The sequence below is a fragment of the Gossypium arboreum genome, chromosome 13, assembly GCF_025698485.1.
Source record: "Gossypium arboreum isolate Shixiya-1 chromosome 13, ASM2569848v2, whole genome shotgun sequence".
In the NCBI taxonomy this organism is placed as follows: Eukaryota; Viridiplantae; Streptophyta; class Magnoliopsida; order Malvales; family Malvaceae; genus Gossypium; species Gossypium arboreum.
Window position 1 is genome coordinate 28,959,783 of NC_069082.1, and position 12,835 is coordinate 28,972,617.

The 12,835-nt window shown below is 33.0% G+C and overlaps 1 protein-coding gene across 6 annotated transcripts; it reads left to right on the plus strand.

Annotated features, from left to right (window-relative positions):
* Positions 1 to 2,283: 2,283 nt before the first annotated feature.
* Positions 2,284 to 7,482, plus strand: LOC108464554 (uncharacterized). Of its 6 annotated transcripts, none has more exons than XM_017764911.2 (5): positions 2,415 to 2,931; positions 3,783 to 4,018; positions 4,154 to 4,964; positions 5,153 to 5,391; positions 5,464 to 7,482. In XM_017764911.2, the coding sequence occupies exons 1-5, from the start codon at positions 2,919 to 2,921 to the stop codon at positions 7,315 to 7,317; spliced, it is 3,153 nt and encodes a 1,050-aa protein (XP_017620400.1). In that variant the 5' UTR covers positions 2,415 to 2,918; the 3' UTR covers positions 7,318 to 7,482. The 6 variants fall into 6 exon arrangements, with proteins under 6 accessions (XP_017620399.1, XP_017620400.1, XP_052879968.1 ...); XM_053024010.1 differs by lacking the exon at positions 2,415 to 2,931 and adding an exon at positions 3,503 to 3,694; XM_017764910.2 differs by having other exon boundaries at positions 2,284 to 2,931; positions 5,153 to 7,482.
* Positions 7,483 to 12,835: the final 5,353 nt, after the last annotated feature.

Below are 12,835 nucleotides of genomic sequence, written 5' to 3' on the forward strand. Positions count from 1 at the left end.
GATAAATTACAAAAGTAGTTATTTTTGTTTACTTCAAATTATATTTTAGTCACTTATATTTGAAATGTTACGTTTTAGTCACTTATATTATCTTTTTGTTACGAAGTGGTCACTCTACTGTTAAGCTCCGTTACCTTCTTAACAGCAGTCCTATGTGGCATTCAAAATGTGTTTTGAATGCAACTTAGATGTCATACGTGGCAATCCAAATTAAATTTATTTAATTAAAAACATATTTTCATCCCAACAACCGGACATCCAAGTTGACATTTAAAACCTATTTGGACTGCCACGTAGGACTGCTGTTAGGGAAGTAATTGAGTTTAACGATAGAGTGACACTTTGTAACAAAACGATGATATAAATGACTAAAACGTAACATTTTAAACATAAACAACTAAAATATAATCTGAAACAAACAAAAATAACTATTTTTTAATTCACCCTAAAAAAATACTCAAAGATTGTCATCAAAATATGATAGACGAAATTTTTAGCGTGCCAATTCCAAGTTGTGATTATAATAGGCATTATTTATTTAAAATTTTGGTAGTTAAGCATTGATTTAAAATCAAAATTATAATTTAAAGAACTGATTTAACTAAAACAATCTATTTTTAAAAAAATCAAAATTTTAATACATTATTTATTTAAAAAAATAAAATAAGAAATTCCACTTAAAGTTTCAAATTTTATTTTTATTATTTTAGAAGCAATCTCGTGCTACATCCCATTCATAAACTCAAAAGAAAGCCACGTGTTAGGATTACAAACAATGATTTATTTGACTCTCCAACTTTAAAAAATATTTTATACCTTTTTTAGCTTTTAATTTTATATTTTCTCAAATCACCTAAAATGGATAAAAAATTAACATTTTTTTATTTTGTTGATGTGACATACACGTAGATTGCTATATGGATGACATGTCAACACTTAATTAATTTTTAAAATTTTAAATTATAAAAAATATATTTAGAAATTAAAAATCATTGAAATTATTTTAAAAGTATAAGAATTTTTATAATTAATTAAATCTTGACATACCATCGATGTGATAATTTATATATATATTACGTTAGTAAAGTCAACAAACATAATTTTTTTTATCTATTTTAAAGTAATTTGATAAAAAAATATAAATTTAATGATTAAAATATATTTTTCTGGTTGGTAAAGTTGGAAGAAGTATGTTTATGTCTTCCCTATTGTCATTAAAAAAAACGAAAGTAAACACAAATTAGCCTTTTTGGTATTGTTTTAAAAGAACAAAGGATCCCACCAATCAAAATCAACCACACAATTATGTCACTGCATGCAATGGAATAAATAATTAAAGGGAAGTAAAATGGTAAATGTGTCAGATTCTGAAGGGCATTTATGACTGCAAATGTTTTCTTCCTAAAAACCTACCTCATCCTTAATCACACAGTTGGGATTTTCAGACAGTATCAGTGGGGCCCACTTGTTGTCTGCTGGTTTTAGCCATTTAAAATTCTGCTTAATTTCCCAAATCTTCATTGTAATTAACGCTACTTATTTTACTTTTTTTTTTCTTTTTGGTTCAACGCTATTTATTTTACTATTTTCTTTTATGCTTCAACGCTACTTGATTTACTGTTTTGCCCTTTTCAGTTGGAGACTTTTTACTTGTTTTGTTTTTTGGTAGATACGCTACTTTAGAGATTTGAGGATTTATAAGTAATTTAAATTATATAAAATATAAATAATATTAGATTTATTCAATATTTGGATTTATAATTATTTTATTTAAAGATATATAAAAGTATGAAAATAAATGGTGTCATTCATACGCTAATTTAAGGTTGAAAGAGGTCTAACTCTCTAAAATAAAAATTGTTATTTAGTTTATTTAGAAAATTTTAAATTAGTAAAGATAAAATTACACTTTAATCTTCTTAAAATTATAAAAATTAATCTAATTCTTTAAAATTATAAAAATATAAACTATTAAAATTAAAATTTTATTTTGACTTTCTTTTAGTGTCATTATAATAATATTTAAAAGAAAAAAATTTTTGTAATATCATAACTGAGTTGACGGCTTGATTAAAAGTATCATCAATTTAATAAAATGCTTATAGATAAATAAATAATAGCTATTTTTTATAAATTATTATATTTCAAAATAATATTATTATGAAATAAAAATATGATGCACATGAAAAATAAAGGTTGGGGAATATTTTTATTCTTATTTTGAAGTCGGACTAGACTTTGGATTATATGCAGTCTAACATGACTTTCAAATATCAAGAATGTTGTCCAATTAATTACGATGGAAGCCAGAGATTTTTTATAAAAGATTAGGATTGAATTATAAAATTTTAAAAGATTAAAATGGTTAAAATAAAAATTTACCAATTTTAAGGGCAAATCTTTATTTAAAAATTATTGAGAAATAAAGGGTGAAGCAAAGAATAAAAGGAGACCGGATGTTGACAAATTTCATGTCACTGTTCTTAGAAGAAGTTCGTTTGTTTGTGTGAAGATTTCTTATCCCCAATCTCTCTCTAGCACCACCCCAAAGCATTCAACTTTTCAATTATTTTCTTTTTTCCTTTTCTCTCTCTAGAATCCAAAAATAAAAATTATAACTTCTTTTTCTTTAAGAGAGAGAGAGAGAGAGTGGCCCAGTAGATTGAAATCTTCATCTCTTCTCTTTTCTTTTTTCTTTCAATATGATGATGATCTAACCTCCTTTGATGATTTTACAGAACACCCACTTTTTTTTTTCAGCTGAAGTTTATTACTGTAAATTTTTTTTTTTGGGTTGTTGGAAAAGCTTTAATCTTTTGTTGATACTCTGGGAAGTTTGGGAGCTTTGGAATTATGTATGACGGGGAAATATAGCAGCTAAATCCATGGGAGAATCTTGAAGGTGATGTGATTAGAGGATGTGGGTCCGAGGTAAATTTTTTCTTCCTTTTTCATTTTCTGGTAATTTGAGTCATAGATTTCTTTTATTTATTATCTTATGATTTGGTTAATTTTTTTCCCTTTTTTTTTAATTTCTCTAGTGTGATAAATTTCGGGATTATTGTAGTTTTGTAATTGAGTGAATTAAAAAAATTGATTGTAAGCTTTTATTTCTTCATCTATTTATGATTTTTAAAATAAATATATATATATATATATATATATATATTTAGCTTGTTCTATGTGTTCTGTTTGTGGTTTCTGGATTGGGGTTGATTGTAATTTTGATTAGATTAGATGGATGACCTTAAATTTTGTAGTCATATGTTGAGCTATTAATATTTGATAATATGCCTGCGATCTAATCTATTAACTTTGCTTACTAATTTAGCATCTTAATTTCCCCTTTCTTCATAAATTCCATAGCATTTTGCTTTATTGATCATACAGTTCCTAACTTTTCTCCTTTAGCAGCACCATTTTTTTTCTGAAAGATTTTGTCTTTATCTGGGAATCTTAAAACATGGATGAAGTGAGTGTGGTAATTCATTTATGATTTTCTAGCTTACATTTTAATTTAAATCTTTTGCGTTTGCTTTTGATGGCATTAATTATGAATTTAGGATTATGTCACTTTTGTCATAGTATTGAAAGTAATTAGTTTTTGGAGTACCAAAGGAAGCTGTTTGATGAATCCTTGTTTTAATGGCTGTATTTACAATGGGACTGCTATTGCAGCATGCATCATTTGAAAGTGGGGATAAGCTCAATGAGGGTGTTTTATTTCTTAATAGTATGATTCATCGTATGTCAAATTAATTAGACTTGTTTATTGATTTCAGGAATGGGAACAAAAGTTCAGTCGAAAAGCTATTTGCCAGGATTTTACTCAATGAGGGATTTCAACGAGGACTCTAATGGTTGTAGCTGGCCACTTTATTGCGGGGATAAAACCTTGACAAGCGGTCAGTACTACAATAGCTTTTTCCCGAGGGCCATTGCAGATGTGTATCCTGAGTATGATAAGGACCGATTGAAGAGAACAATGCTTGAGCACGAGGCTATATTTCATAACCAGGTAATAAGGTCTCAGCTGATTGCATGCCCATATTTTTTGGTATTGTTTATATGGCCCTGTTTTAATGAAGTCTAGCTTCGCTAGTTTCACTTCGTTTTGTCAATATTTATGTCTGAGTCCACTGTCTTTATCCAGGTTTCCGAGCTTCATCGCCTGTACAGAATACAAAGGGACTTGATGGATGAAGTGAAAAAGAAAGAATTACAAAAAGATCAGGTTCCTACTGGACCATCATTATCATCAAGCTTGTTAGCGTCACAAATTACAACTGAAGTTGCTCACAAATGTCATATCCCCAACTTCCCCAAGGCAAATTCTGTTTGTGGTAGACCATCTATTTCTGGAGTTGAAGATGCTCATTCTCGCCTTAGTTCCGTGAAGGGAAGCAGCATCCAAGCTGGTCCCTTTTTGTCCAAAAATGGAGTTAATTTAAAGGATGTTGAGGTACTAGAGTGCAGGCCTACAAAAGTGAGAAGGAAAATGTTTGATCTTCAACTTCCGGCAGATACATACATTGATATTGAAGAAGCAGAAGAGTTTCGGAACGACACAGCATCCGAATTTTCAACTTATCTTCCAAATGGAAATGGGAAAATTGAGCCAGAGAGTGATGGGAAGCCATTTCCTAACGGTGTTGGAAAGACTAGTTGCCACGGAGATGGTTCGAAATCTGATGCATGTTCAAAGGGAAAAAGTTGTTTGGCTGACTTGAATGAGCCAGTTGAGATTGAAGAAACCAATGGTTCTGCATATCCTCACTTTTTGCCCCATGATCGCTATCATAGAGGTCATGAACTGTCAGCTAAACCAAAGCCAGAACTTCTTGGTTTCCCAAAAGACATTTCTGTGAATTCTCATCGCCAAAGTGATAATCGGTCCATAACTAATTTGCATGTTGAAAACAATGAGAATGCTAGAGGATTCCTTTCCCATGTGCTTGAAGCTGGTAATACTCGTGAACTACTGAACTTGCATTATGTTCCTTTCTTTAAAAGTTTTTTCATTTGTTACCAGCTGAGTGCTGTATTATATTCTTTGGTTTTGGTGGGATGGCGTTAGCCTGGTTTCTATGCCACGTCTTATGCAGATGATAATGGACACTCAGGATTCCATTTTTATTATCTTGGTTTGCAGGGCACAGTAAAGGCAACTCAATGTCTATTTCACAAAGTTTTCAGGCACAGAAGTTGCCTGTACCGTACCAGCAAGTACAGGTTCTTTTCGAGAAAGCTCATGATCCACCAACGTTTTCACTAACTGATCGAAGCAGGGCGGATTTCTCAAGAGACAGAATGCTTCAAAGTTTTGAAGTTTCAGGAAGAAACCATGAAATCTCCAATAACAGCCATCCAGAGTCAAACATGATTTCTAAGGTTAGCTTGAATCTGTTTGCTTCTTCTGATACGGTAAATCCATGGTCTCATTCGATTTCTTCTATGGAAAAGCCTTCGAGCAGCTTGAACCAGAAGTCATTGTCAGTTCAGACTCTCCCATCTTTGAATTCATATGGTCCTTATAGTAAGAGTTCTGGCATATCACCCCATAGCAATGAGAGTTTCAGCGAGAAAAGGAAAGAAAGTAGCAATTCTAAACTTAACCCTGCTTTTGGAAGTGAATTTTCCTATCGGAACGGTTTTCATTATGGATCCTCGTCGGGGTCCAAGGAACTTGGAGTTCAGCTCTTTTCTACCAGTTATGGTAGTAATGTTGGTAAGGTGGTCTCTGAGCAGTTCCCTACTGACAACTGCTCAAATGGTGTTGATATGAAGTCTGCTATCGATGTGAATTTGAATGTGGTGCTTTCGAACAATTCATCTAACATGCCAGTTACGCAACAAGGTCCTCAAATAGATTTACGAAGAAAGCATGAAGGCCATCTACCAGGGCTGCCATGGCTAAGGGCCAAGCCTGCTTGTAAGAATGAGGCTATAAGTGCAAGAATGGACTTGAACTTGAATGTTGGAGAGTTAATCTTCTTTCAATCTTCTTCGAAGAAATCGACCAATAAAAGTGAGACTGGAAATGGTTTCAGTCAAATTTTTACACAGAATGTGAAGTCAATTTCATCCTCCAACAATGCCGATGCCAACAGGAGTGAAATAAGTGAATGTCTGCACGATAAAAGGATTTTAGGGGTTCCCATTTTTGAAAAACATTATGTTTCTGAGAACGAGTCTTCTTTTACCTCCCCATATGTATCTGGTTCTCAACCATCTGAAGGTGAAGCAGAAAATAAGGGGAGAAATGTGTTACTTGATATTAACTTACCTTGTGATGCGTCTCTTGACGCGAGCCAAGACAATGTTGCAGAGAATTCGGCCATAGAGAAGGAAGCAGATATGAAGATATCAAGTTTCAGACATCAAATTGACTTGAACTCGTGTGCTGTTGAGGATGAAGCTTCTTTTATACTGAATGTTCCAAGCACTGCTAGGAAGATGACTGGAGGAATAGATTTGGAAGCTCCACTCATTCCCGAGCCTAAGGATGTCATTCATGGAGAAGAATTATCAGAAAAGGCACACAACTTACCTCTGGTATCAGCAGAAAGAGGAGATGAGTCCTTGCAGGATGGACCTATGAAGAGTGCAGCTGAGGCAATAGTGGCCATCTCATCATCCGGTCATTGCAGTCATTTGGATGATGTCAGTTGCAATTCATCCGAAACTTCTACCACAGACCCCCTTAACTGGTTCGCTGAGACAGTTTCCTCTTTCGGCAAGGACCTTGAGAGCAAGTTGGAGGCTATTTCGAGAGATAAAGACAGGGGTCGAGATGAATCTTCTTTAGAAGAGATTGATTCCTTTGAATCAATGGTTTTGAGACTAGCAGAAACCAAGGAAGAGGATTACATGCCGGAGCCTCTAGTTCCCGAAAACTTTAAAGTGGAAGAAACAGGAAGTACCTCATTGTTAACAACACGAACACGAAAGGGCCAAGGAAGGCGAGGAAGGCAGCGGAGGGACTTCCAAAGGGACATCCTTCCAGGTCTTGCTTCTCTATCAAGGCACGAGGTCACACAAGATCTTCAAACATTTGGAGGGCTTATGAGAGCAACAGGTCATTCATGGAATTCTGGATTGACAAGAAGAAATTGTGGTAGGGGGAGGCGACGTTCGATAACTACCTCCCCTCCTGCTTCAGCAGCAGCCACAAGTCACACACCATTAATGCAGCAGCTTAATAACACTGAATTGGGGCTCGACGATGGAAGCCTTACTGGATGGGGGAAGACAACTAGACGTCCTCGCAGGCAAAGATGTCCCGCAGGTAACCTACCATCTCTTGCATTAACCTAATTACAAGGATACCATAGAGAGAACTAGGTCAATCATTATTTCTTCACATTTGGAAGAGGTTATCGTGATTCTCGGATTTCCTTTGTACATATCTTAGCCTGAAATCTGGCTGCACTTGATTGTCTGTCTTTTGAGTGGTTATAAACAACTTGCATTATTCATAAATGATGTTACATGGTTTCTTCTAACAGCAAGATATATGACACCATTCCTTAGAGTTTTTTTTTTTTTTTCTTCGAATTTTAGTGTAACTATAAGAGCCCTTTGAATGTTTCCGGTCGACTCTGAAAATGCCTTAACTTTAAAAGGCTTCTTTTCACGATGGAGTCGTAACTTATTTTTGCCCTTTCATTCAATATGTTTCATGTAATAGTTGAGGCTATCAATGATTATGAATTTATGGTATAAAATCAAGTGGATGAGATGAGAGGAAATGAAAAAGAAGTAGAAATTTGGGATTTGGGGTGATCTTCCCATGTGAGAACAAAAGATTAAAAACAAATATTGTTTGGCTAATGTGAAATATGGTACGGTATTAGATGGGATTGAAACATTGAAATGATTTTAGAAGACAATTCATTTTAATTCAAAATAATCCAACCAAATAATTGGAAACCAAAATAATATTTAATTTCATATAAAATCAGTCTTAAATTTCAATAAAAAGAGTGAGATATTTAGCGGGGTTGGATTAGAATCAATACAACTTAGATTTTTCTAGTTGAGTATAGAGCAAATAATTAATATTTAATTTGGGATTTTGATAAATACATTTTAAACAAATAATAGTAAATAATGTTCATCTTATATTATTTCGGGAAATAATTTATGTTTTTATATTATTTTGATGAAAATTTAGTAGGAAAAAAAAAAAAAAGGAAGAGAGAGTGGGGAGGATGGGGAGAAAGGGCGCGTGAAGAGGGATGAAGAAGATCTAAGTTTTGTAGGGAAGCAGAGGAGACAGCGTGATTGTCAGATCCAAAGTTGTATAAAATCCCATTGCCTTTCCTTAGATTCTCTCTTGCCCAATTGCCTTTCTTTCTATTATTATATCCACCCAACTCTCCTTTTCTTTTTTCTTTTTTTCTCTTTTTCTCTTTTTAATTATAACTCACCCCCTCGGCTATACCTCACTTTTCAGATTGGTCCCTAATTTTTTTTTTCTTTCAAAAATGGCACCTAAACTACCAATTTTGTCTTGATTTATCCAATAAACAATATCATCGAGTAACACATGAAATATTCTTATTAGATATCATACACTTCTTGGGTAAAAATGAAACGATGATTAAAGTGCTACTCTTGACAAAAAAAAAGCTTTAAGAACTAATATGAGAATTGGGTTAGAGCAGTAGTAGGCTTAATAAGCAAATGGTTAAAATATGCTCAAGGTGACTTTTATTTCAAGGATTTTTTTATTTTTTATTTACTTTTCAAATTTAAAAATACAAGTACAGATGTTAACTTCTCTTTTGTCAAATTTAGGTTTATTACAACATTTTAGTTACATTATTGTTAAGTGAGAATTTTTTTATTCTAAAATGTTATACCAATAAAGTTAATAAAAAATTTTACTGATATTAATAATTGGACATGAATTTTAAAATTTAAAAGTAGAGGAACTAAGTTCTAAATTCAAAAAAGTACATGGACTTATAACATACTTTAACATAAGGAAATTGACATTAAATTATAATCTAAAAGTATGTAAACTGTCTCATTTTATTTCAAAAGTGTGTGGCGTATGATAAAACATTCTTATTGGTTGGTATTAGCTTTTGAGGTAAAATGGGGCAAAATGAAATTTTAGGCATGGGCATAGTGTAGAGCCAATTTGCTTATTAAAGCTTATTATTTACTAATTTTTAGCTTTCATTACTAACAACAAGGAATATAATCCCCGATGCATATTTAATATTTTGTTTTTACGTAATCTTTAGGTTTATATAGTGTAATATAAGAAACATTATGTTTTTTACTGAATTATTTTATAAATTTATGTATCAATATAAAACCCCCCATAAACTTATTTTCTTTCAAATTTCAACAATAAAAAAATATTCACGTGCACTTACTGGAACCCTTTCTTTCTTTAAACCCTACCGCTTCAATACTTGAAATAAAAACAAGTGGTTGTTCAAACCCTTTGTGGAAAACAAAACCCTATCCGCTTCCTTGTAAACATCGTTGATGTTGTCCTCTGTTGCCACCATCCCCAAACAAAGCATGAAGTAATTGGGTGTTGTTAGTTTGCAGCAACACTAACTCTTCAAACCCTTTTCTGTTTTGCTTTTTTATTTAGTAAATAAACTTAGAGAAACTTGGAAAATCATGTAAGTAACCGTGTCAAAATTAAATTGAACACTGCTCTTTTCAATTTTCAATATTTTTTATTTAGTAAATAAACTTTAGACCGATTTGCATGTAAGTAAACGTGACTGGATGTCAAAATTAAGGGTGGATTTAAGACTCAATTGATCCAATTTTAGTGGGGAATTGGGTCAAGTTGGAGGCAGCCGGGATTGAATTGGGAGTGTTTGGAGGCTCTAAGTAGAGGTGATTATGGGCCGGGCTAGGCTGGGTTTGGGCCAGGTCAAGATAAAATTTTAGGCCCGTCTACTAGGCTTGGGCCTAGGCCCGGCCCAAAATATGGGCTTAAAATTTTGTTCAAGCCCGGCCCGGCCTGGCCCATATTAATTTTTTTTCTTATTTATTAAATAAAAAATTTAAAATTTAATAAATCAAATATATTTAAAAACATAAAAATAAATATTAAAACAAATAAAAATAATACTAAAACAATTCTTAAAACAATACACAAATTAACAATATAATAAAAAATAGTTATATTAAAAATTTAAAATAATTTTAAAAAATAAAAAATATATATATTAATATATAATTCGGGCCGGGCCCGGGCCAAAAAAATCTTACCCGAGGCCCGGCCCGTTTTCTAAACAGGCCTCGTTTTTTTGCCCAAGCCCATATTTCGGGCCTATATTTTTACCCAAACCCTCCCATTTTTTGGGCGGGCCTTTGGGTCGGGCTGGGCTGGGCCGCCCGGCCTATGATCAGCTCTAACTGTAAGACCTTTCCTCTTCAACCCACCTCCCTGTTATAAATACCAACCCTTCCTCCCTCAAGAGTTTCGTCGAGTAGAACAAAGCCCCAAAGCCTCCATCAACCATACGAAAAAAAGAACAAAGCCCCAAAGGCTCCGTCTGAGTACAAAAAAGAGAACAAAGTCGAAAACCTGATGGACCTGCGATACTGTATCCCTCCTGTGTTGAATTTGATCCTTTTTATGTTCTTAATCCCTTCCAACTCGGATGGTAGTTCCTCAATCTTTGTTCGAGAATTTTCTATTATGGAGCTCCCATTTTTACTTCTTGCACTCTTCTTCCTCCTACTATTCCTCTTCACCTCCGCCGACATCCCTCTCAACGTCAATCTCATCCGCTTTCGCCCAAGAGATTTTGCCACTGCTGTAAGTGCATCGCTACTAGTCTCCCTCTTTTACCCACCTTCGCTCTTCTGGCCCTTCCATTTCTTCCACCTCCTTTCGTACCCTTGCCATGGATTCTTCTTTGATATTTTTAAACAGCTTTTCTGCTGGTTTTATGGCCTCCTTCACTCACTTCCAACTTATGTCATCGGAATCGTCCCTCGCAATGAGGAAAATCCAAGCTCACGTCCTCCTCTTCCTCTTTGATGACATTGAAGTTGGACCTATAGTAGTTAAGAGCCAGTATAATAAAGCTAAGTGTTTAGATTTTATAATTCAGTTCAAAATTTGAGGGTGTGGATGTTGTATATAGCTATTACAACTGTAATTTGTATATGTTGTGGATTTAGTAAAATTTTAGTCTTGACCAAATAATAACAGTTAAATCTATTTGGTTCAATTATGCTATTAGTCCTGTAATATGCGTAAAGTTATAGATTTAATCTATGTTCTCCAACTGGATCATTCTTAATCGCTATATATTTTTTTTTCCAAAATTTTAGTCTTAATCAAGTTAGTTAGTATCGTGCCCGTGGGCATACCATTTTTCTATTGGTATTGGTACATATCAGTACTAGTGTACTATTTCGAGTTTATCGATTTTTTTTAAAAAAATTGATATATGTATATAAAAAGTATTTACAATTATCAAATAATGAGGTTAAATATATCTCAAATATAAAATACTCATCAAAATAAAATTTCGACTGAAGTGCTAAATTAAAGATTTTAAAAATGTCAGTGGCATGAGTTCAAATCTCATCGTATTTAAATTTTAAGATAAGAAAAATACTAATCAATTATATATAATATTCTTTAATAAACTTCACAAATGCAATCGATCATTAAATAAACTCAAAATAAACAAGTAAAAAATTATTTCATAAATTAAACTATAATATCATCTTATACTATACATATAACAATTCATAATTCAATAAATTCAAAATAAGTACTAAAATTTAAATTTAAAATATTTTTAAAAATATTTTTACAAGTAAATAATAAAAATACATTTAAATTTAAAATATATTTTAAAATTATTTTTTGGTATCGGCTAGTACACCATATTCCGGTCGGTATGCATCGGTACGACTGAAACTTGCACTAGAACAAAACCTCAAGTTTATTGTTCTAGTGTATTATCAGAACGATGCATCTGACCAAGATCTTAGTGGTACCAAAACAAGACTGCTCACGATGGTCTTAATGCAAACGACAACCATTAAATCTATTAATTTATTTCTTATGAGTAATTTATGAAAATAACAAGCCGACCTAATATTACATGTCACATGCTTAGAACTTTAGCGAAGCAAACATACGGCCTTAGATTTGGTATTTTGTTAACGAGTTTAAATCAACCTTCGATCCTCGCTTGGGAGAGGCTTTGGGCACACTTAGCCTAGGCAACCAATGGAAAACGGGAACCTAGATTAGCATAAGAGATGTAACACCCCTCACCCCACCCAATCGTTAGGTCCAAGTTACGGGATATTATAGTCATTGTTGGAGAAACTATAGTCAAACATACTGTAATTATTTTAAACAAAAAATCGTGTCATAAATACATTCATAATGTGGTATACAATTAAATTCGAGCCTTAATCAAGCTTACGAAAGCTCTTTTATTGACTCGAGCACAAAATAGGATCAAATTGTAAAGTTTTGAAAATTCAGGGCCGACATCACGATGTCACCTTCTCCATGTTGTGATGTCACTGAACAGTTTGTAATGTCACAACATCGAGTCTGTAACACCCCTAACCCATCTCGGTCGTCAGATTAAGGTTACAGAGCATTATCGTACAATCGAAAACATTAACATCATAATATTTAAATAAATTAAACTCATATTATAAACCATTCAATCTCATGCATTTTTTCCCTAAATCGAGCGTTCAAAGCCCTAAAAATGGCTTTGAAGCAATTCGAAACTAATCTAAAACAGAACAAAAGTTTTAAGAAAAAATTACAAAATTGGAAAAACAGGAGTCATACGGCCGTGTGATA